Source organism: Osmerus eperlanus, chromosome 6 (assembly GCF_963692335.1).
Source record: "Osmerus eperlanus chromosome 6, fOsmEpe2.1, whole genome shotgun sequence".
In the NCBI taxonomy this organism is placed as follows: domain Eukaryota; kingdom Metazoa; phylum Chordata; class Actinopteri; order Osmeriformes; family Osmeridae; genus Osmerus; species Osmerus eperlanus.
The window spans coordinates 19,491,638-19,518,606 of NC_085023.1; the positions used below are offsets into that span (position 1 = coordinate 19,491,638).

The window sequence follows — 26,969 nt, forward strand, 5'->3', positions numbered from 1 at the left end:
GTACGCGTAGCCTATATATATATATATATATATAAGTCCTCATCAGTATATAAGTCCTCATCAGTATATATATATGTGTGTGTGTGTTATTCTTGTCTGCTGTTGTTATGGTCTTGCCTGTCCCTTAGATCTGCATTCTGTCCCCTGAGGACACTCACTCGTGGATAATCACCTTCCCCTGAATCCCCCCACCCTCACACCCTGCCCCCACCCTCACACCCTGCCCCCACCCTCACACACCCTGCCCCCACCCTCACACACCCTGCCCCCACCCTCACACCCTGCCCCCACCCTCACACACCCTGCCCCCACCCTCTGCTCTCTCCTAACCACCTGCCAGACTCCCGTCAGAAGGCCTGCTGCAGCCTGCTGCACACCTACAAACACAGTCTGTGTTTGACCTGGTGTTACAGTCCCCCAACACCCCCCCCCCTTCCCCCACCTCCCAGAAAAGGGGGGATGTGGATGGGGGGAGCAATATGCACTCCCTTGGGATCCAAGAGGCGCAGATTCATGATTAGAGAAAATGCTTTTTCCCCACCCCCCAGAGCCTGTCCCTCTGGCTTCCCAAAGCCCTTATCACTCCCTCTCCCTGCCCTCCTATCTGCCGCCTACGTCCCTCTCCTCATATTGGTGTTTCACTATTTAGCATACTTGTAAATGTTGCACCAGTCTATGCTCACCACACTGTTTAAATTATTTCCCCCAGACACTTCTAAAAAGCGTTTTACATGGTAGATATGTGCTGGATGTATGCTTTTCTCAGTATAATTGCTTTCAGAATGTCAGCACTCACCACTATCATGCACTGCTGTGTCACTGAATAGACAAAAGCTGCATTATTATGTACAGCCGAGACCAAACCTACGTCGACAACAGCAAGATGTTTTCTCTTTGATGCAATTGAGCGTGAAATAGACAGCTTCTCCACTGCACAGTCACCTCACTGCGTGGAAATGTAGATATTTCCAGAATGTGTGTCACATGGGTGTTTGGTGAAGAGGAGTGAGAGATAGAAATATAGAGAAAGAAGTAACACCCTTCTTCCACTGAAAGCAGGCATGTGTTGCAGGATATCTTGGCTGGGAAAGGTTGATTGTAGCTCCAAGGAAGGAATGTTATTACCATTGTGTTTTTACTGTAAGCTTCTGACGCTGTGCCACATCTCTGGATAAACACACACATACGCATACTGAATATATATATATATATATGTACACACACACACATGCTACACAGCTGTGTCTGTTCTGCTGTAGTTTAGCCTGACGTACAGGAACAGAATCTGCCTGACAAACAGACAGAGCCAAGAACTCTGGCTAATTAATGTTTGATGCTGAATTATTCAGAGCCCATCTCGACCAAAAACAGAGAGCCTACTGTCAACATATTTGTGTTGACACACACACACACCAACTGTGTGTGTGTGTGTGTGTATGTGATCAGTGTGCAGCCTTAGTGACCGGTCAACTCTGCTGTGATTAATGGACACTCTCAGGGTCAATGTGGGTCCAACTTACAATCAGGCAGGCAGGAGGAGGGGTAATAGTGGAGAGCGATGGTTAGTGTCATGGGAAATCTGCAAAGCATTCTCAACCACACCCCTACTGTTGAGAAAGGAGTGGTACATTCCACCTCTATTATCCAGTAATGTTACTGCTCATCCTTAATCACTTTCAGAGTAAGAGACTGTGACCGTGAGAGTATGAGACACTGGCCCACACATTTAAAGGGTCAAAGTGATTTCCCCTTGGGGTTGATAAAGTAACTACCTACCTACCTACCAACTAAAGTCATGTGCTATACAGACGTGAAGGAGAAGGCAGTAGAGAGATCTGACTGATGGGGGCCATTATAGCAGTAGTTGTCCTCCTCCATGGTCCTCTCCAACTAGATGAGATGTCTTTCTTTTCATTGTCATCTTCAATGACCTGACAGTTTGTCTTCAACGGTGACAGTTCAGTTTCGACTTGACCTTTTGAACCCTGTGAACTCTCAACCCCAGGGAAGGGTTTTGTTGCTATGACACAACATTATTATTGTCACTTTTCACTTGAGTGATTAGTTGACACAAATTGACAGCAACCAATCAACTAACCGAGATGGATGTTTGTTGTCAGCAGATTGCTGGTAAAGCTGCCTTGAAGCGTATATATTCCTTGCCATCAAATCCTGTTTGTGTTGTCTTAGATGTTTTATTTGCCTCAGTTCAGAGCGGCATGTTATAAAATGTCTGTGTTTCCACCATCCAGCGGCCTGTTATGTTCTGTATCTGAGGTTCTAACTGGTACAGGATGTTATGTTCTGTACCTGAGGTTCTAACTGGTACAGGATGTTATGTTCTGTACCTGAGGGTCTAACTGGTACAGGATGTTATGTTCTGTATCTGAGGGTCTAACTGGTACAGGATGTTATGTTCTGTATCTGAGGTTCTAACTGGTACAGGATGTTATGTTCTGTATCTGAGGGTCTAACTGGTACAGGATGTTATGTTCTGTATCTGAGGTTCTGACTGGTACAGGATGTTATGTTCTGTATCTGAGGTTCTAACTGGTACAGGATGTTATGTTCTGTACCTGAGGGTCTAACTGGTACAGGACCAGTAATATTCCTCCCTGTATTGGCTTGTGTCAAAACCCAGCTTTAACAAAGAAACCAACGCCTCTCCTGTTCTCTTCTTGCCTTCTTCACTGATGGGAATGTTACGGTGAACGGATATGGATGTATCCTTAGGTATTTCTAAATGTCTGGTGACAAACAGGCTGTGCGGCACTGGAGCGGCAGTTGAATGTGATACTATGAGAGGGTGTGAGGATAGATACTTCTGTCTCCCATCTCAGGGATGCGAGTCTATAATCAGTGAAAGTCAGACAAAGCAGATTAACTGTAATGTGTTGGCATAATGTCAGTGTGTGTGTGTGTTTGTGTGTGTGTGTGTGTGTGCGTGTAAGGGAGAGAGAAGATTGAGAGAGCGTGTGCTTGTGTGTGAGGGAGAAAGAGAAAGATATTGAGAGACAAAACGTGTGTGTGAGGGAGAGAAAGAGAAAGTGTGTGTGGTGTGTGTGTGTGGTGTGTGTGTGTGTGTGTAGAGACAGAGGGGGTTCAGAGGGGACAGATGGCTCACGGTCCGCTCTCGTCTGGTGCTCTCTCCCTGCCAAAGATCAGGCGAAAACAGTTACGACACACTTCACTTCATTCAGTTTCACTAGTCCACATAAACAGACTGTGTCGTGATTTATAGACCCACTTTCAGATCCAATACCGTGCAGCCCACTAAGATACCAGTGCCAGTGTACTTGAGTCTTTCTTCATCCACAAATAGTTGTTGACGTAAAATCAAGATCGAAATAAACTGAAATAAGTGCCAAAAGTCGTTGTTGTAGAGGAGTTAGCGTATGTGTTCATTTTGCAATTAATCTTTTGAGGTGAAAATTCTCTATTTATACTTCAAGCGGATCTTTTGCTGTGCACATGATCTGTATGTGGAAGCTCTGTGAAGCTCCAGGCATTCCAGACTTTTGTTATGGAACCGTACAGCAGTTCTAGAACTAAAATTATTCTTTCTGTGCTTTGTAGATTGTCAGATAGAACCGGGTGAGTAAAACGAAATGTTCTCAATTCCCTCAGGACTGAAGATGGGCAACATCACACAGCCTAAAAATACACAACCCTGTCTGTTTTCTTACCTCATCGGATGAGATAAAAGTTTGTTAAAGTGTCAACAAAGTTTTTTTTTAATTTCATACCCACTACAAAATATTGTAAAAGAAGACAGGCCTGCTGTGAGTGGTACTTATCGACTGTAAACATATTCCCGCCAGTCATTTAGGAGGAGGTAGAACTTTGTAAGTGTTTTCAGGACTTCTCTTTCCTCCATTAGTTCTGACCGGAGAGACGCTTCCCTCATCAGCCGGCTCGAAGAGGACAGAGTGGACCAGAACCGCACGCACGCTCGCTCTCTAGATACAGTTACTGTGTGGAGGTCTACCCCGGGCGGCCCTCTCTCCATCCTGCCTCTTAGTCTAATGCAGTTACTGACTCGCCCTAATGAGCATTGGGGAGCACACCAGAGAGAGAAGGGAGCCTAAAAGGCCTTCTACTGTACTTTACCCTCCCACCCCCCTACCCCCGACCCCCTTCCTGAGTACACTAGGTTCCAAAAGCAATAAGAGCCCAGACACACACACACACACACACCAACAGGCAGTAAACATCACAGTGCGTCCGATAAGTGCCCACATGTGCTTGTGGAGCGAAGCCAAAGGGGCAGATGCAGTAACTGTTTGTTGGCCAGTTCCCAAACGGCCCGTCCTGACCCCTACACCCCTCCCCCCGTCCTGATGTCCTCCTCAGACCAGACCACCACAGAAGACACCGTGCTCGTCGAAAATGGAGAAAGCTCCGAGTCTCATAACCTCGTTATGGGAGTGAGAGGAGAGAGACAGGAAGTCAAACTTAGCGTGTGGTGGTCTTCTCCATCCCCCTGGCCTCAGCTGTGGTGGAGCTGGAGAGTGAGTCTGTTAACTTCTCCTCGTCCTGACAGAGCTCTGTGTGTGTGTGTGTGTGTGTGTGTTTGCACGCCTGGAGCAGACTATGTGTGTCGTTGGCAGCGCCTTCTCAGCACACACACACTCTCAGCCCTATATCTGGCGTTGACCCACCAGAGGGCCTGCAGTCTGGAACAGTGAGTGCAGAGCGGGCTCTGGAGGGAGCCAGACACACACACACGTCCAGGTGTGTCGTCTGTACTCGGTGTGGCGGTGGAGTCACACGTGTGTCCTCAGACGAGCGTGTGCTTGCCCGTCTCTCTGAGCATCATCTGCAGTTGTGTCCTTCTCTGATACGCCGCTCTGTCTCCACGGGGACGCCTGATCACCGATCAGCAGCTGTCTTTGTCTCTGCTCTCCGTGTAAACCTCACAGACACCGAAATATGAGCCACGGGCGTAGGTTTTATTAAACATGTCCCAGACATTACATTTACATTTAGTCATTTAGCAGACGCTCTTATCCAGAGCGACTTACAGTAAGTACAGGGACATTCACCTGAGGCAAGTAGGGTGAAGTGCCTTGCCCATGGACACAACGTCATTTGGCACGGCCGGGAGTCGAACCGGCAACATTCTGATTACTAGCCCGATTCCCTAACCGCTCAGCCACCTGACTCAGCCACCTGACTCCCCAGACACTTTTTGTTGTTGTTGAAAATGACAAATCTGAACCTCTGGAAAGACACTAGAGAAGGAGATGGTTTTATGGAGAAACTGGAGTCTCCCTCTGCCTTGCAGCTAGTCAGGCATGCTAATGGATCTCAGAGTGAGAAGATGGGGGCTGCTGGGATTCTGTCTCTTCACGGTGGAACACTTAGGACTGACGGATACGACCGGCTAGCTAGCTAGCTAAACACTGGCTAGGCTAGCTAGTTCAAACACTGGTCACACTCAACTGCTAAATGCTACACTCTAGGACACTGGTTCTTCACCCTGTCCTCAGGGAACCCCTGTCCTGCATGATTTAGATGTTTCCCTGCTCCAACACACCTGATTCAAATAAATGGGTCGTTATCTAGCTTTGTAGAAGCCTGGTAATGAACATGCATTTGAATGAGGTGTGTTGGAGCCAAGACCTGAGGACAGGGTTAAGAACCACTGCTCTAGGACATCCACTGAAAGCTGAGAGCTGTGGCTTACTAGAGTATATGGCATTTCTAGATAATGTCTTCAAGCTTGCAAAATTGATTGCCAACCCTATTACCAGAAAGGTCATATGTATGGTCCAAACTGTACAGAAAAACTACTTTGTTAAGTGTGTTGAAGGGGAGGATTATTGCTGGGCTGTGCAGAGACTGAAGATGAAGCTATAAGTTTCCTGCCCCCCGAGGACCTTGCCTCATGCCTGGGCGGACTGTAGGATGGAGGTAGCCAATAGGAGAAGGAGAGGGAGGAAGATGATGTGTGATTCGTTGAGGTGTGTAATGGGAAAGGGACAGGGCGGGCTGTGTGGTACTCTGTTCCTCTTTTCTGTCTTTATCTCTCTCTCTTTTTACTCAACCTCTCTTTCGCTTTATCTCTGTCTCTCTCCCTCTCTCTTTCCCTCTCTTTCTGTCTCTCTCTTACTTTCTCTGTCTCTCCCTCCCTGACTTTGTGTCAGTCTTTTCTCTTCAGTCCTTTGCATTCCCTCCTCTCTAACTCTTCTTGAATTGTTTCACCATCTTCACCTCTCTCTCTTTATCTCCCCCTCCTTGTCTCTCCCCCCCCCACTTCACTTCCTTGGTCCTACCCACACATGCACGCTCATACACTTGAGTTCCCACATTGAGGTAATAGCTCATTTACACTCTTCACTGCTCAACTAGGATTGAGTGTAACTGCTTTACTGTGCCTACTTGTGGGTCAGCACATTCACATCTCATAATAATCCCAGGTTACTTACTGTCAGAAATTATAGGCACAAGTGTGTTAGTAGCTGATAAAGACTGATGTAAGACTCTATATATGTTCTGTAAAAGGGGAGGGCCGTTATAACATAAAGACAACCACCCCCTGTACATAGCCCATGACACTGACAGCTGTTAAAAGTAAACAGAGTTGCAGTAAGTTTTTATTTGCTGGTGTACAATTGTTGAACATCTGTAGGCCAGCAATATCATGATAACTTTAAATAAATTGTGGTCCTTTGGTCGGTCCCAGAAACATGTTCCTAGCAGCATGACCAGGGCAGGGCTGAGGCTAGCTCCTGCTGTAATGTGGCTGTTGTCATGGAAGCAGTTGTCCACTAGAGTCCGGTGTTTGGCCATTCAGCAGGCAGGCTGGTCCTTCAGGTCACCCGACTTTTGTCACGACAACGGGGATTATGATGAGGGTGTGATCATTTTTTGTTTTTTGTTCTTGTTGTTGCTGCTGTGTTACCGCTAAGCTATATCCTGACTTGCTGGCACAGCATCTTTGTCATGTGTGTCTCTCACTCTCTATCTCTGTCTTCATCTATCATCCTCTCTCTCCCTCTCCATCCCCCTCTCTCTCCCTCTCCACCCCCTTCTCTCTCCGTCTCCATCCCTCTCTCCCTCTACATCCCCCTCTCTCCCTCTCCACCCCCCCCCCCCTCTCTCTCTCTCTCTCTCTCTCTCTCTCTCTCTCTCTCTCTCTCATCTCTCTCTCTCTCTCTCTCTCTCTCCTCTCTCTCTCTCTCTCTCTCTCTCTCTCTCACACTATCTCTCTCTCTCACTCTACCACTTTACCCTTGCCTTCATACTCTCCCTCTCACTGGCAACCAGCCAGCACACCAACCACCCAACACTCATCCTCTCACTCCTCATCCTCTCTAGGAACGTTTGTCGCATGTCTTCTTTGCCTTTGGCTGGGGGGGCATCGATCGGGCCTCCTGTGTCCGTGTGTAGGTTTCACCTGTTCAGCTGAGTAGTCAGCAAGAGGAAATCCAAGGCAACAGTCTCCCAGGTCCCCCTAGTGTCAGCTGTTTCCTGCCGGCCCAGACAGCCGAGCAGGGAACTGGCCCACCGGAAGAGGCCTTTCCAGGTTTAGAATCTTCTAGATGGGGGATTCATATAGTACTCCCAATGTAAACTCTGCTGGATTTTGTTTTGTTTTGGCTTTTGTTAACTTGCATGTTTGTGTCCTCTCTCTCTCTTTCTCTCTCTCTCTCTCTCTCTCTCTCTCTCTCTCTCTCTCTCTCTCTCTCCTCTCTCTCTCTCTCTCTCTCTCTCTCTCTCTCTCTCTCTCCTCTCTCTCTCTCTCTCTCTCTCTCTCTCTCTCTCTAGTTTCTCTTTCTCTCTCTGACTATCTATCTCTCTGTTTCTCTCTCTGTCTATCTATATCTCTATTTCTCTCTCTTTCTGTCTATCTATCTCTCTGTTTCTCTCTCCCTCTCTCTTCCTCAGTATCTCCCCATCCCGCCTGTGCTGTGTCTCCCCTCCCTCCTCTCCCCAGTGGTTGTGACTGAGCCTTTGAGCTCTCTGCAGTCAACACACCTCACCCAGGGAGGGGTTGGTACAACACACTGGCCCTTCATCGCAGGCACAACCTCCCCTGCTATCTGGACAGCTGGCTTCAAGGGGAATACTGTCCACATGTTGACGGTAGATAGCTCCTATCTGCTCTTTCGTACTGTAGCACAGGTGCAAGCCAACACTGAAACCTTGTGCCACCAAAAACACTCGGGTCGAACGCACCGAGTCAGAAAACTCTGAAACTGTATGTGTATGTTCTGCGATAACACTTATTGTTCTGGCATTCTAAGAATGACAGTACCTGGAAAACTGATAAGAAACTTCTAGTGAAGAGCAATGTGCCCTTTCAGTGTAGGATTAATGTCATGTGCGTTTGTTGGAAAAGTGATTTCACGTGTTTGTCTGTGTGTTTGTCAGTGTGGAGCGTCATGCTGTGGTTCCAGAAGACTCTTGTGGCTCAGCGCACACAGTGGTTGTAAATAGAAACGAGAATACTGCCCTTCTCTAGAACAAACAGGCAGGTTAGGTAAAGGGAATAGTGCCCAGTGTAGAATCCAGCAGGTTCTGTTCTTCTCTCACGGCAAAATGCCTCAGTATGAATTTTTCCAAATCACCATTTGTACAGGTCATTTACCATTAAGGTTTTTACCATAAAAAATCAATATCTCTTTTCCAGACTTCAGGGTGTTTATTTATTCTTGTAGCGTGAAAAAAAGACTCAAAAGCTGATGAAGATGGCAGCAAGGGATTTAGTGACAAGAGGCAGCAGCCTTTCAACGGGTTTACGATGTTCCTCAAATCATGTTGATCTTGAAACAGGGAAAACACAATGCGGATCAGTCATACACTGCTACTGCGTTGTGGTGTAAAACCAGTGTGTCGACTGAGACAAACATAAGGAGCAGTCAGCTGGTCTTGCGGCAGTGTTGTTGTGACGGATAACCAGCATTGACCAAGGCCACCATTAGTGATGATTACCCGTTGAGTCCCACCGGCACATCTGACTGAGAACAGACACCACAACGTGTTGCTTACTACTTGTTTACATACTAACACGCTCTCTGTGGTTTCGTGGTTTTGGGCTTTTTCAAATTCCAGCGCTGTTTCCTCATCGTGCTGGAAACAGGTTTCAGTAGGTCACGTAGCAGCTGATGTCTAAACACGTCGTACGTTTTTTTTTTTTTGCAAGTAGGCTCGTAAAACCAATCCTTCTGGGCTGCCTCCCGTTGCCATGGTAACCCCGCCGTTCCAGGAAAGATGCTGGGTAGCGTGAAGGGCCTGCGATCCACCAGTCACATGATCTCTCTGCTGCTTCACTGTATCTGAAGGAGCAGTTCATCTCTCTCTCTCTCTTTCCTTCTCTCTCTCTCTCTCTCTCTCTCTCTCTCTCTCTCTCTCTCTCTCTCTCTCTCTCTCTCTACCTCTCTCTCTCTCTCTACCTCTCTGCTTTTGAAGTAGATAGCTCTGGTACTTACCCAGAATGCACATGGAATGCTTCTGGAGCCTTGACAGAGAACGACAGGGAAGCTGAGAGATCTGTCGTGATCGTGTCAGCAGCCCCGTGTGTGTGTGTGTGTGTGAAAGGGTGGTGTGTGCGGAGTTGGCAGTACAAAGCCATAGTTCTATAAATAAAGTGCTTCTTGCATCACAACGTGTTTGTCTTATCAGTAGAGTCCGTCTGAAACAGACGCCAGCGGTGAAGCCTGTCCACGGTCGGACATGAGGGTGAGGTGGACAGGGAAGGGTGGAGAATCAAACCTTCCTGGACTGATAAGAGACCGAAAGTTACGTTGTGCCTAGACAGCAAAAACTCCCTCCTGTTGGAACTGTATGTTGCGTTTGGATCTCCCAATTTTTCCTGTATTTACATTTGTCTATGAACATGTCATTCATGTAGAAGAAGACATTTTGTAGAAGAAGAAGAAGTCCTTCTCAGTGGCTCTATGGGGAAGGTGTTTGTCTGGTCTGGTGTGGTTAACTGCATGTCTAGCGTCTCGAGGGAGAGGGCAGTGCCAAGCTGATCGTGTGATAAACACTGGATGGGGTTGTTGGAGAGAGGGGCTCATCCCCCCCGCCCCCCCCAGTCCGGCTAATGTATGTGGGGCATGTGTTTAGGGTTGGGAGTCGGGGTTCTGGGGATGGGGTGCTCCTAATACTAAAGGAAAAGCCCCCTAATCCCCATCAAACTGTCCCCATTGACTAGTCCCCAGCCCTGCCCCTCAAAATAGCGTCTGTTTGTATTGTTTTTACCCCTGCTGGTTCCCCCTCTTGCCAACCCCCCTCCCTCCCCCACATCCCCCTTCAGATAGCAGCCCCACAGCATGGTCGAGCAAGCCTGACATTGTCTCTGTCTCTCTCTCTCTCTCTCTCTCTCTCTCTCTCTCTCTCTCTCTCTCTCTCTCTCTCTCTCTCACACTTTCTCTCTCTATATATTTCTCTCTCTTTCTGACTCTCTCTGTCTCTCTCTCGCACAATCATACTTAAAATGGTAATGATATACACACCCAGCATCCAGTGCACACACACTCTGCTCAAAAAGTAAACAGACCGGCGTGCACACACGTGCACACACGTGCACGCTCTCACACTGCGGGCGCCCTTTGTGTTGGGGCAAAAAAAGCTGATAAGCAGGATGACAATAAAGACTGTGCTGGCAGCGAGGGAGGGAGAGAGGGAGGGAGAGAGAGAGGGAAGAAGAGAGCAGAAGAGGGCGGGACGGAGGGAGGGGTTGGAAGAGGGAGGGAGGGGGGGTTAACATGACCCAGTCAAGCCCTTTCAGCCAAAGTATTTGATTCAGCTGCTATTCCTGATATCCCCCTGCCCCCTTTCAGTCCCTCTCCCTATCCTTGGATAACTCGATCACGTTGAGCCCCTCTCCTGAGTGAGTGAGAGACAGAGAGAGAAAGAGAGCGAGAGAGAGAGAGAGAGAGAGAGACACTGGCTGTGAAGTGCGGTCTACTAATATGGTAAGTCAGGGTGTTCTTCCTCTCAGCCCTTCCCTGTCCTGGGTCCTTTATGTGTCATTCCTGGGGGACAGATGGGATTTACCCTTGTTGACATAAAAACGAGAGGGTCAGAGGGAGGGAGAGAGAAGGGGATTTTTTTTACGTGTGTCCCTTTGTGTATAAAACATAGACAGACTGTCACACAAAAACGGTGCTGTTTACTTTTCTCGGAAGGTAACAGAGACCCGCATCTTCCTCTCTTCATCCCTTCCTCCTCTCCTCCTTTTCCTCCTCTCCTCCATTTCCTCCTCTCCGCCTCCATCCCTCTATCCTGAATGGGAGACACAGGCTCCAGGAGGGAAGCGTTATTTCGGTGCCTCGCTTAGCTGGCGTTTTTCCAAACCTCTCTCCCAACCCCTCTCTCTCTCTCCTTCTCTTACTTGGTCACCTGACACAATGGCACCTTGCTCTCTCCTCCCTGGGCTGCTCGGGCTGGGACGGGCGCAGGACAGGACCCAGAGAAGGCTCAGGTTTCACTAGCTGTTTCCCTCAGAGTGCAGAGACAGGGACCATGGCTGTGGAAGAGGCAGCAGATTTCCTGACACCCGTAAGTCCTCCTGGGGTTCCTCTCCCTTGGCTTCTGGGGACTTTAGGAGCAGCTTTGGGGATGTTGGTGGAGAGAGGTCGGGGTGGGTTAGCTTGTTGTTGGGGTTAGTTGGACTCACAGAGGTCAGGTACCTGGTCTGTGGGGGAGCAGCTTTGAAGCGCATGGATGCTGGTTAGTAACCCGACTGAAACTAAGACCAACGCGATCTGTATTTGGCTAACACTACCTAATTGTATCTCTGCGCTCTATATGTGCTCTATATGCTAAATTATTATGCTAATGTAACCTAGATTTGACCAGAGTGCAAGTAATTTCACAAGGTCAAGAGATTCCTAGCGGAAAGATATCCGTGGCTAGGTGTCCAGTGTATTGTCGCGACAGCTGACCTTGGCAAGTAATGTGAGTGGAGCTTGTCAGATGCATTCAGTCAGTAGTCAGTCAGTTAATCAGATGCAGTCAGTCAAATAGGCAGTAGTCAGTCAGTCAGTCAGATGCAGTTATTCAGTAGTCTAAAAACAGTCAGTCAGATGCAATCAGTCAGTACGTAGCCAGTCAGTAGTCAGTTATATCCAGTCATTCAGATTCAATCAGTCAGTAGTTACTCAGTAGTTAGTCAGTAGTCAGTCAGTGTGTGTGCCCGGCTGCCTGCACCCGGCTGCCTGCACCAGGGATTTCCCCTGGCCTTGTTCCTCGGTGGAATGTTGTGCTTCATCTCCTCACTGATAATCACCCTCTGATCCGTCATGATAATAATAGTGTGTGTGAGGGGGTTGTGTAATCTGTTTGCGTGCAAAAATATACAGTACATGTGCTGTGTTTAAGTGTGTGTTTGTGCTCTTCTATGAAGGTTTCTGTGTGTGTGATGAGAGACAGAGTAAACATCCACTTCAGAGCTTGAATCTGTTCTATATTAGTCTGCTTCGTGGCCTAACCTCCAGGTAGTCATGGTGCTGGGGGCACAGTGTGTATCGCCAGCTGTGTGTTTCTAGTATTTTTAGAGATTCCTTTCAGAAGGTTAGAACATTGAAGGATGCTCTCCAGCTTCTGTTCCCTGTGTCCTCCACGTCATCTCACTGCTTCACTAGTGTGTGTGTGTGTGTGTGTGTGTGTGTGTGTGCAGAGGAGACATAGATGCAGATGCAGAAAACATGGTTTGTTCATCGTGCGTACAGTTTGGATCACAGTCCTCACCAGCTCAGTGCATCCCTGTACAGCAGTGTGCAGCAATATTTGAGAAGGGCATTATTGATAACGGCTTACAGGGTGGTGCTGATTTCACAGGATCTTACTGTTTCCTGTGCATCATATAACAGTTATATACTGTAGATGTCAAGGCTGTGGTCAGTATGTCTGTACCTCACACAGCATGTTGACCCCTATGGTCCCCACCCTGTCCATTTAGGATGGACTATACTATTCATCCTGACACCATTTACAACGATTTTATACAGTAGGATTCTGCTGAACAGGCTGTCGATGAAGGCATTTAGCTGTCAATATCAGTGTTGTTTTTCCCCCAGTGGAAAATGAGTACTTTGTGTGTGTGTTGGGGAGGGTGGAGTTAGGTGTGTATGTGTGTGTATTTTGGGGGTGTATGTGTGTTTGTGTGTTGGGGGGGTGGGGGTATGTGTGTGTGTGTGTTGGGGGGGTATGTGTGTGTGTGTGTTGGAGGGGTATGTGTGTGTGTGTGTTGGGGGGGTATGTGTGTTTGTGTGTTGGGGGGGTGGGGATATGTGTGTGTGTGTTGGAGGGGTATGTGTGTGTGTGTGTTGGAGGGGTATGTGTGTGTGTGTGTTGGAGGGGTATGTGTGTGTGTGTGTTGGAGGGGTATGTGTGTGTGTGTGTTGGAGGGGTATGTGTGTGTGTGTGTCTGGGAGGCTCTTTGGCTCCGCTGGGTGCTCTGGGCCCGTGTGGCCTGAAGCGAAGGTTTGTGTGTCGACGGGAACCGGGGATCACAGAGACAATAACCCGGCTTCTAGACTCCACACTGAGCCTGCCAGAGGCCTGCAGTCATGACATCAACATGCTGTCTGTCTGTCTGTCTCTCTGTGTGTGTGTGTGTGTGTGTGTGTGTGTGTGTGTGTGTGTGTGTGTGTGTGTGTGTGTGTGTGTGTGTGTGTGTGTGTGTGTGTGTGTGTGTGTGTGTGTGTGTGTGTGTGTGTGTGTGTGCGTGTGTGTGTGAGAGAGAGCTAAGTGCTATGTGGCCTTTTCTGTTTGTGGGTGTGTGTGTATTGATGTTTTTTTTCCTGTGCATCAGTTTGGGTGCGTGGGTGTGTGATTTCTGCTTTGAACTCCAGATCCAAACTCCAATGTGACTTCATCTAACCAGAGGCAGAGATCCATTCCTCTAGATATGGGATCACCTCTCCTCTCAATGATGTCATCTCGTATGCTAAATGTGTGCCAATATCAAAATCTGAAGAAATCGGTTAACTCCCTTCTAAATACACCCAACCAAGGAACATCACTTGTATCCACATTTCTCTTCTATTCTGGGAAAAAGAAAAGCCTGAGGTAAAATAATTGCTCAGACTGGCATTCTGCCAAAACGATTTCACTACAGTACAGGTCAGTTTATACTGTCAGCTCATTGGGTGGTGCCAAATGTCCCTTGTTATTTTGGCAAATATGGTAATATCCAAAGAGGAGTTTTGAATGTCAGTTTTATGGCATCTTAACATGAAATTAGCCCCATCGCCGACACTGAGATGCTGTGAATGAAGCCGTAATTAGGAACGATCCTGTAAATAGGAGGATTCTTTAAAAGAAGGCCATCGGTCATTTGACAGGGCAACTAAAGTCTTTATTTTTGTATCTCTCTCTCTCTTTCTCTCTCTTTCATAAGTAAGCTTTATCTCTCTCTCTCTCACTCTCTGTGTCACTTCCATACTCTATATCTCTATCTTCCATTGCTCTCCATCTTACAGTAGATTAATGCCTTTCCTTCAGGCTTAGCATACTCTTTAATGGCCTCATTTTTCTGAACTTCTGATCTGCTCATTTTTAATCATATTTTCTCAAGCTAATCTCCCTCCATCCTTGGTAATGCCTTGTACACAGAGACGGGCTCTTCTCTACGCCAACTGGAGTGGAGGTGGGGGAGGGGCGTAACATGGGGGAGGGGCGTAACATGGGGGAGGGGCGTAACATGGGGGAGGGGCGTAACATGGGGGAGGGGCGAAACATGGGGGAGGGGCGTAACATGGGGGAGGGGCGTAACATGGGGGAGGGGCTGAAGATGGGGGAGGGGCTTAAGTTGGTGGTTATTAGCGTCCCTAGTCATTATGGAGAACCAGACTGGAGGAATATGGAGATAATTTCTGTGTGGGAATGTTTTTTATGGCGTTGGGTCTGTAGAAAAGGCTTGCAGTTGAAATTATGGGTTGAAACGCAAAGGGGAGTTTCTGTGTGTTTTGTTGTCTTCCTGTTGGTGCCAGTCAGCTAAACCAGGCCCTGACTCTCCTTCTCTGCTTCTGTTTCACCTGAGGCAGCCTTGCAGTGTTTCACCTGAGGCAGTTTTGCAGTGTTTCACCTGAGGCAGCCTTGCAGTGTTTCACCTGAGGCAGCCTTACAGTGTTTTACCTGAGGCAGCCTTGCAGTGTTTCACCTGAGGCAGCCTTGCAGTGTTTCACCTGAGGCAGCCTTGCAGTGTTTCACCTGAGGCAACCTTGCAGTGTTTCACCTGAGGCAGCCTTGCAGTGTTTCACCTGAGGCAGTTTTGCAGTGTTTCACCTGAGGCAGTTTTGCAGTGTTTCACCTGAGGCAGCCTTACAGTGTTTCACCTGAGGCAGCCTTGCAGTGTTTCACCTGAGGCAGCCTTGCAGTGTTTCACCTGAGGCAGCCTTACAGTGTTTCACCTGAGGCAGCCTTGCAGTGTTTCACCTGAGGCAGCCTTGCAGTGTTTCACCTGAGGCAGCCTTGCAGTGTTTCACCTGAGGCAGCCTTGCAGTGTTTCACCTGAGGCAGTAGCTCGTAGCTGAGAGAGTAGGAACTGGAGCAAGTGGAAAAAGAGTATACTTAAATCTAATTTAAACATATGACACGTGAGCATAATAAATGTTCATGATATTTATCTTTTTCTACACAATTGGAACTGTACTGAAACTGTACTTATTTTCTATATACACATACTCATTGACAACTTTAAGATATGCAGAAGTGTACGTCTGCCCACTTGGTAAGAAGTGCAATGTTTTCGCTTGGGTGGTGCTGTGGTTCATTGAAATGATTAGACGGGTGAGATGGTTCATGGTTGAAGAGTTTCCAGTGCAGCAGCAGCTGGCTCAGAGCCAGCTGTGTCACCAGCGGTGTCACCTTGCTCCCACAAGGACATCATCTGTCAATACAGAGGACCAGGAGGGAGATCCACCCCTCTGGCAGACCGAGGGCTTAGAACTGAGGAAGCAGTCAGAGGTGGATGAAAGGGGCAGTTTGATGTTTTGTTTTAGGCCGATAATCAAGATTCTTTTGTAAATAATTAGCCTATTAGGCTGTTTTTTTTTTTTTTACTGTTTCGTTTCATTGTATTAAATATGAAGAGCATTTAATCCAATGGAAAGTAATGGCTTATTGTCTGAAATTGATTTGTTGCTGGAATGTGTCGACTGGACTTCTTTGTTCTAAAACAAAGAACTTTTTACCATGTTACTCAGAATACATTTATATTACATAGTTATATAGTTCTTAAGTCATCATTTAGAGTCAGACATTCATTTAAACATTAACAATGAGATTCTCATTTTAGAGATTTGACCCTGTGTTCTACCATAAAAATGAGACTACTGATTGACCAAAACCTTGGTCATTGAGCAGAAAATACTGGGACCTTGACCTTAAATCACCCAGCTTTACTGCTGAGTCCATGTGTTGGGTCGGTGGTCGTAATTGGCCATGGTCCTTGGTACTATCCTCAGCCATCTTCTCAAGGTTGACAGCATCAGACCTTGTGTTGTTGATCTCCACTATGCTGCCGTTCTCCAGGGGTTGCTCTTGGAAGATCATTTTACATTTAGTCATTTAGCAGACGCTCTTATCCAGAGAGACTTACAGTAAGTACAGGGACATTCCCCCTGGGCAAGTAGGGTGAAGTGCCTTGCCCAAGGACACAACATAATTTTGCATGGCCGGGAATCTAACCAGCAACCTTCTGACTACTAGCCCGATTCCCTAACCGCTCAGCCACCTGATTCCTGATCACCGCTATGTTTTCACGGTCACGGATGCTCGCATAATGGTCGGCATCTCTGGTGAAGTTTGTTTCTTTGCCCAGTTTATCTTACAATTCTTAAGAAGTAGGTTAAACTGCTGGATAAACATCAGTACGATACGAGGGAATCTAGTCTGTAGTCCCTTTACTGTCTGTTTTCCTGTCTGTCTGAGGGCATTGATGTGCACCAAGCCAGCATTGTTTCTGTTAGGGAATGACCGTGGTTAGATTGCAGCCAGCCAAGGTGCATCGTTTGCTGTGTGTCACTATCTGTCAAGTGTCCCAGAGCGACCTGACTTGAGAGGACACATAAACACTGCCTCTCCCACTCTCTTTCTATCTCTCTCTACCTCTCTCTATCCCCTTGTCTTTCTCTACCTCTCTCTCCCCCTTTCTTTCTCTCACTCCCTCCCTCCCTCCTTCTTTTGCCCTCTCTTTGCACACATCTCATCTGTCATACATATACATGCGCAACACACACGCACTCACCGCTCGCACGGGTAATTTGTTATACAGGCGAAACCCGACCAAAATGCTTGTCTCATCATTTTTTTTTGTATACAAAGCCTTATTTCTACGAGGTAAAGGACAGCGGAGCATAACGAGAGTGGCTGTCTGTGGTCGTAGGCGGGTAGAGAAAGCGCTCTTTGGTTGCATCTCTCTGTATCCCTGGATTGTTTGGATAGTTCCTTGGATGGTAGCTACGTCTTTTAAGCCTGGACTAACCGCTGACATCTCAAGGTCCTAGTGTGGAGTGTTCAGACGGTCGAGTTGGATGTAGCTGGGAGAACAGCCCTCTGGTGTCCGATGGAGGAGGATGAGCTTCTGACCTTGTTCTCGGAGATGGAGTTTTGGGGTTCTGGTGCGTTTTTTTGCTCGCCGGCTTTGACAGAGCGGAGATGAGGCACCTGCAAGCCTACATTGTGGGAACTCTGGAGTTGCGGAGTTTTGCGGTCAGCAGTTTGCTTTGATTCAATTGGATCGATCTTGTCCCTGTGTCGGCGTCCTCTCTTGAGGGAATCTGAGGAAGCCGTAATGACTGAGTACCTGGTAGGGGTCTATTCAAGATGTTTCGGTGGAAATGTGTGTGCTTTTTTGTTTGATAGCCATCGATAAGTGGCGACCTGCTCTCTCTCTCCTTCCCTCGAATCATCCGTGTTTTGACCTTCGTCTCCTCCCTCTTGGTTCCTCCAGTCAGACAGCAATGCCAGCTACCTGCGAGCGGCCAGGGCCGGGAACCTGGAGAAGGCCCTGGACTACCTCAAGACTGGGGTGGACATCAACATCTGCAACCAGGTGGGTGGATGTAGCCTACTGGATGCAACACAGTCCACCACCACAGTCTGCTAACAGATGTTGCTGAGCAGAGCTGTTCTAGCCGTTTGTTTGTTTTATTGTATAGTTCTTTTACTGGACGCTAATATGTCTTCAGTGCAATATTCCTAAACTTTTACCCTCCTTCTAAGCTGGTAATGCCGGATTTAAACTTTTGTGTTTCTCTGTTTCCTTCCAGAATGGTCTGAATGCTCTTCATCTTGCCTCCAAGGAAGGCCATGTGGAAGTAGTCTCTGAACTCTTGAAGCTGGGAGCCAATGTGGACGCAGCGACCAAGGTGAGACTTTAGCTCGGTGGGTCGAGTGCGAGCCAGTTGCTGGCGACAGACTGGAACTGGAGAGTGGGGCTTCTCCCGTGGGAGAAGGGCTTGCATAAAACCGTAAGCAGTATTATGATAGATTCAACATCAATGAAAATAAATCTTCTCCTCTAATTAAACCCTGTGTGCCCAGACCTTGAGGACTCAGAGTCTAAAAGCGAGAGGCTTTCAGGTCTTTTATCTGTCATTATGTAACGTGTCACATTGACGATTGAAAGAGCAGTGCTTGTGAGGTGGTGTGCGGTCAACGAAAAGTTTATCTTGACTGCATGATATGGGGCTATTTCTGTAACTACCAACTTAATATCCAGCTGGTCTCCTTCTGAATGGTGTGAACAAGGGACTTGTCCTCACTTCATCACTCTGTAATTAGACTGAAGGCCTGTGTGTTGATTTGGATAAATTATACAACCAGGAGTAAAGCAAGCTCTGGAAATCAAATTCATTGGAATGGAAAATTCACTGTCTGGAAAATAACTTCTAAAGAACAAATAACAAAAACGATGCTTGTGGCGTTCATGAAAATTAACATGAATAAAATCATTGTAGCTTGAATTGAGGTTTGGGGTTACTGAAGGTCTCCAGAGCAGTCACGAGCAATAGTGAAGGACGTAGTTACAGTAAACAGAATAGAATAGAATCAAACTGAATAGAATAGAGTAGTTGGTTATTGACCAGGAAGAGAGACAAGAGAGCAGGTACTGTACTCTAGGTGACATCAGAAGCAGCACAAAAACATGCAGTAAGCATTCTGCAGATCAGTCCAGCTGTTCTGTCTGTCCATAGCGTAGTTTCCAGACCCCTCCCACCTCTGTCAGAATCCCCCCATGGAACAGGACATGCAGCCTGCTGTTCTTGTGCCACAACAGCACCATCAGGGCTGCCGTCAAAGCCCTCCCATCACGCGGTCGGAGGGTGTGGGGGGGTCGACCCGGCCCCTCTGAACGAGGATCGGGTTTATAAAAAGCTGTTTTTTTATTTACGGCTGAGGTTTGGATGGGAGCTTGTTTATGCGTTGGATGCTGAGTGTCGGAAGTGACACGAGGCTGGCAGGAGGGAGTGGGATACCAGGGGGGGAATTCCTCTGGTACAAAAGCATGGCTGAGGTTTCTGCCAGAGCAGGGGGGTACGGAGGGGGCACACACACTCATACTCGCACACTCCAACACACACACACTCCTGGGGGACGTCCACACGGACACATACACACACACTCATACTCGCACACTCCAACACACACACTCCTGGGGGGCGTCCACACGGACACACACACAGACACACACACACACTCGGACAAGCACTCTGGGACAGGTGGGGGAGAGATTAACAGTCGTGCTTGTCGTTCTTGTGTGTAATGCAGAAAGGAAACACTGCTCTGCACATAGCCTCCCTGGCTGGGCAAACGGAAGTGGTGAAAGAGCTGGTGACCAATGGAGCAAATGTCAACGCACAATCCCAGGTGGGGTATCTATAACACACACACACACTGTAACATACAAACACACACTCAAACACACATACCGTACACATACACACCTAGTATGTGTACTAAGTAGGGATACACACACCTAAGACTGCTTTTTTTCAAAAGTTTTTTTCCAACCTTTAGAAAAAAAAAAAATTCTCCACCTTTTCAAAAAGAAAAAAAAATCAACCTTCAAAACAAAAAAACAAAAAAATAATAATAATTCGCACAGTGAAAGGAGAGGGAATAGGAGAACAGAGAAGCCTAAAACAGAGTAGAGTAAAGCAGAGCAGAGTACAATAGAGGACTCTCTCCTCTCCTCTCTCCTCCAAACCGCTGTCAGTCAGTCTGTCAGTAAGTCAGTCATTCATTCATTCAGTCAAGCAAGCAGCCAGAGAGCCAGTCAGTCATGCAGTGAGTCATGCCTATATTACTATTATTACAACCTGTCACTCTCATTAAACCCAGACTTTGAGAATGTGGGTTTATGATAATCATTTACATCCTTTTTTTGTTGTTGCAGAATGTCCTTAAAGTATACTAACTCTGTCCACACATACAGTAGGTGACAAAATACATGTTTAAAACACTGGATTGTTCCGTTTGTACTAAGGGTGTGTGTGTGTGTGTGTGTGTGTGTGTGTGTGTGTGTGTGTGTGTGTGTGTGGTCCTGTCCCTGCAGAATGGCTTCACTCCCCTGTATATGGCGGCCCAGGAGAATCACCTGGAGGTGGTTCGCTTCCTGCTGGAACACAGCGCCAGTCAGAGCATGGCCACGGAGGTCAGGATCCATCCGTCTTGTGTATTCTTCACCTCTTAGATCTCTAGCTTACTTCTCCCCTCCATACTCTTATTTGCTGCATGTCTTTTCTGCATCCCTCCATACAACCTCTCGAAACATCCCCCTCTCCACACTTCTATTGTTCTGCCTTCCCCTATTGTCCTCTCCTCCTCGCCCTTCCCTCCCTCTCTCTCTCTCGCTCTCTCTCTTTCTTTCTCTCTCTCTCTCTCTCTCTCTCTCTCTCTCTCTCTCTCTCTCTCTCTCTCTCTCTCTCTCTCTTTTTCTGCTGTCCACGTCCCCTTTGCCCTCCCTTTTTGTAATTATGTTTTACCACCAACGCCCCTCTCTCTCTCTCTTTCTTTCTCTCTCTCTTTCTCTCTCTCCATGCAGTGCATCATTGATTGTATAGCCAAGCTGAGTGACCTTGAACAGGTCAAAGATGAGGTCTTTTATCTCCCAGTCTGCTCCCTTACACACACAGGCACACCCACACCCACACAATGAACACACACAATGCACACACACACTTCCCCTGACCTGATTTACAAGGGGAGACTGATAAGACTGCTGGCTGCTGGAACTGCTGCCTCTAATCAAATCCCAGCCAGTAAAACCAGTAAAACCTACTGGTCCAAGCCGCTGGTCCGCACAATCACACACACCCACACACAATCACACACGTGCAGTAGAAGGGGGAGGAAGAGGCATGGGATGAATACACGTACAGACACATGCACACATACACACACACACTGATACATTGTAGCAGGGGGAGGCAGAATGTGCCCATGTATACACACACACACACACACATACTGTACACCCATGCAGTGTGGCAGGGAGGCTGAATAATGCATGACCATGTGAGATGATGAGGGATAAAAGTGCTCCTATATGGCACGTTATGTAATGAAACACTTCAGCAGGAGAGGAACCTGCTGCTGGGAAATGCTGTACGACCAGCTGTTATCAAAGAAGCCGTCTTGTAAATGAAAAAAAATACGACGACCGATATTAGAAAAGAGCTTTGAAAATGCTTTCTGAATGGTCAGAAAAATGGTCAGAGATCCCTCAAATCTTTGCTCTTGTGAGAATGTTGGCGTTTCATAACATTGCACGAGAACTTCAGGAGACTCTCGTGTAACAAATCCCACCCCAACAAGACCCCTAATCTTCTTCATCCGTGCCCTATTGACCCTCCTCTCTCTCCTCCATCCTCCTCCCTACCTGCCCCCTCACAGGACGGCTTTACCCCACTGGCAGTGGCTCTCCAGCAGGGTCATGACCAGGTGGTGTCCCTGCTCCTGGAGAACGACACCAAGGGCAAAGTCCGCCTCCCGGCGCTCCACATCGCCGCCCGCAAGGACGACACCAAGGCAGCGGCCCTGCTGCTGCAGAACGACCACAACGCAGACGTGGAGTCCAAGGTGACGCCCCGCACTGGCTTCTCTAGCTTCGCTGCTCTCCCTCTCTTCCTCTCTCTCTCTTTCTTTTGTTGTTATTTTTCTATAGCTTTGTTCTTATTAAACTGCTATGGTGCTGTGGAGGTGCACGCTGTATACTGTATATGCTTTATATCGATCAGTGAGCTAGTAGAAGGGCTAGAGACTCAGCCATAAGGCGAATAGAGAACCTGCACTGTGCAAAGTCACTCTGTCCTCATAAACCAACTTGATTAGTCAAACTGGACGTACTCTAACTTAAACCTCTAACTTTGACAGTAGTGTTTCTAACGTCTGACAGTAACACTAACGTTGACATCCTCAGGTTGTTGGGAGGGTGTTTCTTGGGAGTTGTGTTTCTGCGTGCACACTAACAACCCGTTCTCTCCTCCCTCGGCCGCCCCCCTCTCCCTTCTATAGATGATGGTGAATAGAACGACTGAGGTATATCTGTATAAAGTACTTACTTTATCCATCGCAGCCCCATGTCGAGAAAGACAACCTGGGCACAGAAACCGCCCCCCTCCCTGTGTCATTCATGATGCTGAATGATGCTGCAGCCCTATCCACCCTCCTCTGGTTCTGTTACCCCTTCCCCCCCCCCCCTCCCCCCTCCTCTCTTTCCCCCATCGCTTCCTTCATGTAGTGGATCTCTTCCTGGTACTGAAACTGCAGTAGATAGTTAAGGTCTATGTGCCTCAGCATGACTGCCTACTAATACCTGATGGTTTCTGTAGCGGGAGGCTACATGGGTTGGTTTCCAAACGAATGTTTGGGTAGGAGCACTTCCTGGAATTCCTCAAAATGAGTTTATTTGAGGTGCTCCTTGGAATGCAGATTTTGTAATTTTTTTTTATTTAAATGTTTTACCAAACTTTATTTATCTTGCTAGTTGGCCAACAGTTAGCGATTTGGAAGTCCTATATTGTATAGTGAGAGATGTTAGCAATCACAACACTCACTGTAATGAGAGTGGGGTAAGATCTCTCAAAAAAGAAACAAGTGGTTTTGATAACAATCCCGTTGTACAACTGCTCCTGTACAAGCTTGCTTACTTGTACAGGACAATCTACAACAGCATTTGGATGCTAACAAAAGCTCACCAGGTGAGTATAAAGTGAACCCAGCCTCCCAGCTACAGACAAGTAGCTAGTATACTTAGTGGATTGAGTTTGTTAGTTGTTAATCTTCCTGACTCATAGAACCAACAACTGTAGTTTAATGCATTGGCCAGTAGCCATATATCACTATGCTGTCTGATTTCTAGCGGAACAAACTGGCCCTATCAGGTCAGACCTGGGCCCTACCAGATCAGACCTGGGCCCTATCAGGTCAGACCTGGGCCCTACCAGATCAGACCTGGGCCCTATCAGGTCAGACCTGGGCCCTATCAGATCAGACCTGGGCCCTATCAGGTCAGACCTGGGCCCTACCAGATCAGACCTGGGCCCTATCAGGTCAGACCTGGGCCCTATCAGATCAGACCTGGGCCCTATCAGGTCAGACCTGGGCCCTACCAGATCAGACCTGGGCCCTATCAGGTCAGACCTGGGCCCTATCAGATCAGACCTGGGCCCTATCAGATCAGACCTGGGCCCTATCAGGTCAGACCTGGGCCCTACCAGATCAGACCTGGGCCCTATCAGGTCAGACCTGGGCCCTACCAGATCAGACCTGGGCCCTATCAGATCAGACCTGGGCCCTATCAGGTCAGACCTGGGCCCTACCAGATCAGACCTGGGCCCTACCAGATCAGACCTGGGCCCTACCAGATCAGACCTGGGCCCTATCAGATCAGACCTGAGCCCTACCAGATCAGACCTGGGCCCTATCAGGTCAGACCTGGGCCCTACCAGATCAGACCTGGGCCCTATCAGATCAGACCTGGGCCCTATCAGATCAGACCTGGGCCCTATCAGGTCAGACCTGGGCCCTACCAGATCAGACCTGGGCCCTATCAGGTCAGACCTGGGCCCTACCAGATCAGACCTGGGCCCTATCAGATCAGACCTGGGCCCTATCAGGTCAGACCTGGGCCCTACCAGATCAGACCTGGGCCCTACCAGATCAGACCTGGGCCCTACCAGATCAGACCTGGGCCCTATCAGATCAGACCTGGGCCCTACCAGATCAGACCTGGGCCCTATCAGATCAGACCTGGGCCCTACCAGATCAGACCTGGGCCCTATCAGGTCAGACCTGGGCCCTACCAGATCAGACCTGGGCCCTATCAGATCAGACCTGGGCCCTATCAGATCAGACCTGGGCCCTATCAGATCAGACCTGGGCCCTATCAGATCAGACCTGGGCCCTATCAGATCAGACCTGGGCCCTATCAGATCAGACCTGGGCCCTATCAGGTCAGACCTGGGCCCTATCAGATCAGACCTGGGCCCTATCAGATCAGACCTGGGCCCTACCAGATCAGACCTGGGCCCTACCAGATCAGACCTGGGCCCTATCAGATCAGACCTGGGCCCTATCAGATCAGACCTGGGCCCTACCAGGTCAGACCTGGGCCCTATCAGATCAGACCTGGGCCCTATCAGATCAGACCTGGGCCCTATCAGGTCAGACCTGGGCCCAGGTTCTTGAAGCTTGTGTGCTAATGTAGCATGGCTGTCAGGCTGGCTGGTGACTGAGGTGGCTTGGTAATATAGCTGCATGCTGGAAGATGCTAATGCTAGGATGCTACAGTGCCAACCATACAGATCCCCCATATGTTTAGCCCGAACTATACTGTACATCTACGGACACAGTAAGGTAAATTATGGGGGAAAATATTTTATTTGACTTTTAAATTCGATTTTTACAATCTTGAGAAAGTAGTGTCTGTTGCTTCAGTTAGGACAGCTGTTTTGGATACTTTGGCAACATAGAGAAATCAATGACCTAAGACGATTACAGAACTCTGGGAATGCTTGCTTAGAGATTATTGGCTAATTGAAATTAGGATTTCTGTCATTGGATAGCTTTATCTAAGAATCCTCGCTTGATTGGATGGCTCTGTGAGGAAGCAGTTTGTCCTACGTCTGGCTTGTGCTTGGACAGCTGTTACTCGCTAAGCCAGGGGTTTACATGGAGATCACATCGCCCGAATGAAATACATTCAGATGTGTGGGTTAGTGGCAGTTCACCTCCCCGATATTATATAGTTTGATTTAAAATGTATTAGAATGTTCTGCTCACATGTAAGTTGATACCGGCGTTTCCACTACATAAACAACAATGTGAGTTTATGTCCTGGTGTCTATCCCCCTGGAGTGGTTTCCTGAATGTGTTACATGTCAATCTCATGAAAGCTCATAAAAGCTCATGAAGCCAACTGCTGGAATGGTATACACACCCGTTGAAAACAACATTCCATCCATACCAGGGAGTCAGGTGGCTGAGCGGTGAGGGAATCGGGCTAGTAATCCGAAGGTTGCCAGTTCGATTCCCGGTCATGCCAACTGACGTTGTGTCCTTGGGCAAGGCACTTCACCCTGCTTGCCTCGGGGGAATGTCCCTGTACTTACTGTAAGTCGCTCTGGATAAGAGCGTCTGCTAAATGACTAAATGTAAAATGTAAATGTAAATACCATACTAGTAGGACCAATGTTTGGTTTTCTAAGGAGAAAGACGTTCTCTGCCACATTGAGTAGCCTACAGTTTTGTAAGTGTCAATACAAACGTGTGTCTTTGTGCTCAGACTAACAATATTTAATACATGTTTAGATTTTCAACATTTATCGGTTTTAATAGAGAGCAAATCGATTAAAACTCCGGACTTGAATGATGTTGTTGTGAACGTGTGTGTGTTTGCTTTCCGCAGAGTGGTTTCACGCCCCTGCACATCGCAGCTCACTACGGCAACATCAACGTGGCTACGCTTCTGCTGAACCGAGGAGCAGCGGTAGACTTCATGGCCAGGGTGAGGACAATCTGCCCTCTGCTGGACAGGAGGGGCACAGCAGCTCCCTCAATCACAGTCAACACACTAAACATTGCAAACACTTTCTGAAACACCTTACCTGTTTTCGTGAGGCGAATTCGGAATCTATTTAGATTTATTCAAAGCTGTTTATTAGGTAATGCCAACGAGAAAAATCCAGTTCTTCTCAGTTCCTCACTCTTCGCCCCCCCTCTCCTCTCATCTCTGCTCCTTCTGTTCCTGCTCAGAATGACATCACGCCTCTCCACGTGGCCTCTAAACGAGGGAACAGCAACATGGTCAAACTGCTGCTGGACAGAGGGTCCAAAATAGACGCCAAGACCAAGGTGAGACCAAAACTACCGCCGTATGTCGGCGACTATTCTCAGAGGTGGAAACAGCGAGGCTGGTTGAGGGTGTCATGCGTGCCAGCAGTCAGACAGTGCGGTCCCAAGATGAGTCTGTATGTGTGATGCATGCTGTGCTGTTCGACAGTTTACATGACGATTCTTCTCTCAGATTTTTGCTACTTATCAGTGTAACCCTGAACACGACTCGTCCACAATGCTACATATCCAACCAACTTATATTCATCTAACCCTACATATACATACAAATTCACATATAGATATATCGATTTGTTTATGATTAGTCAGTTTACCAGGTTTTTATACAGATCATCCATCCATCCACCTTGGTCCATGTTAAAAGGGGCATGACTGCCTCTGCAGCCCTGTTGACCGTGTGGTTGTGGTTCTGTAGGACGGCCTGACTCCGCTGCACTGTGGAGCGAGGAGCGGCCACGAGCAGGTGGTGGAGATCCTGCTGGACCGCGGAGCTCCTTTCCTGTCCAAGACCAAGGTAGAGATCAACACGGCCCTGGTGCATGCTGGGAAGTCACACAGGGCTGCTCACATGAGGTTGTGGTTGTGTGGACAGATCATAACAAGGGACTCCCTAGACTGGGCTTGTGCTCTTCAGTCACACTGAACGT

At 47.9% G+C, this 26,969-nt stretch overlaps 1 protein-coding gene across 22 annotated transcripts in view; it reads left to right on the forward strand.

Moving 5' to 3' along the window:
- The window catches only part of ank3a (ankyrin 3a), a 104,253-nt gene that overhangs the window by 27,482 nt on the left and 49,802 nt on the right, over positions 1 to 26,969 (forward strand). For 14 of the 22 annotated variants that reach the window (XM_062464260.1, XM_062464269.1, XM_062464254.1 and 11 more), the window contains exons 2-10: positions 17,915 to 18,016; positions 18,234 to 18,332; positions 19,735 to 19,833; positions 20,522 to 20,620; positions 21,862 to 22,047; positions 22,483 to 22,506; positions 25,877 to 25,975; positions 26,224 to 26,322; positions 26,738 to 26,836. In XM_062464260.1, coding sequence (XP_062320244.1) covers positions 17,915 to 18,016; positions 18,234 to 18,332; positions 19,735 to 19,833; positions 20,522 to 20,620; positions 21,862 to 22,047; positions 22,483 to 22,506; positions 25,877 to 25,975; positions 26,224 to 26,322; positions 26,738 to 26,836 — 906 coding nt within the window. Of the gene's footprint in view, positions 1 to 10,798; positions 10,929 to 11,261; positions 11,515 to 17,914; positions 18,017 to 18,233; positions 18,333 to 19,734; positions 19,834 to 20,521; positions 20,621 to 21,861; positions 22,048 to 22,482; positions 22,507 to 25,876; positions 25,976 to 26,223; positions 26,323 to 26,737; positions 26,837 to 26,969 lie in introns of those variants that run through there. The other 8 variants (XM_062464257.1, XM_062464271.1, XM_062464274.1 and 5 more) reach the window with 4 other exon arrangements.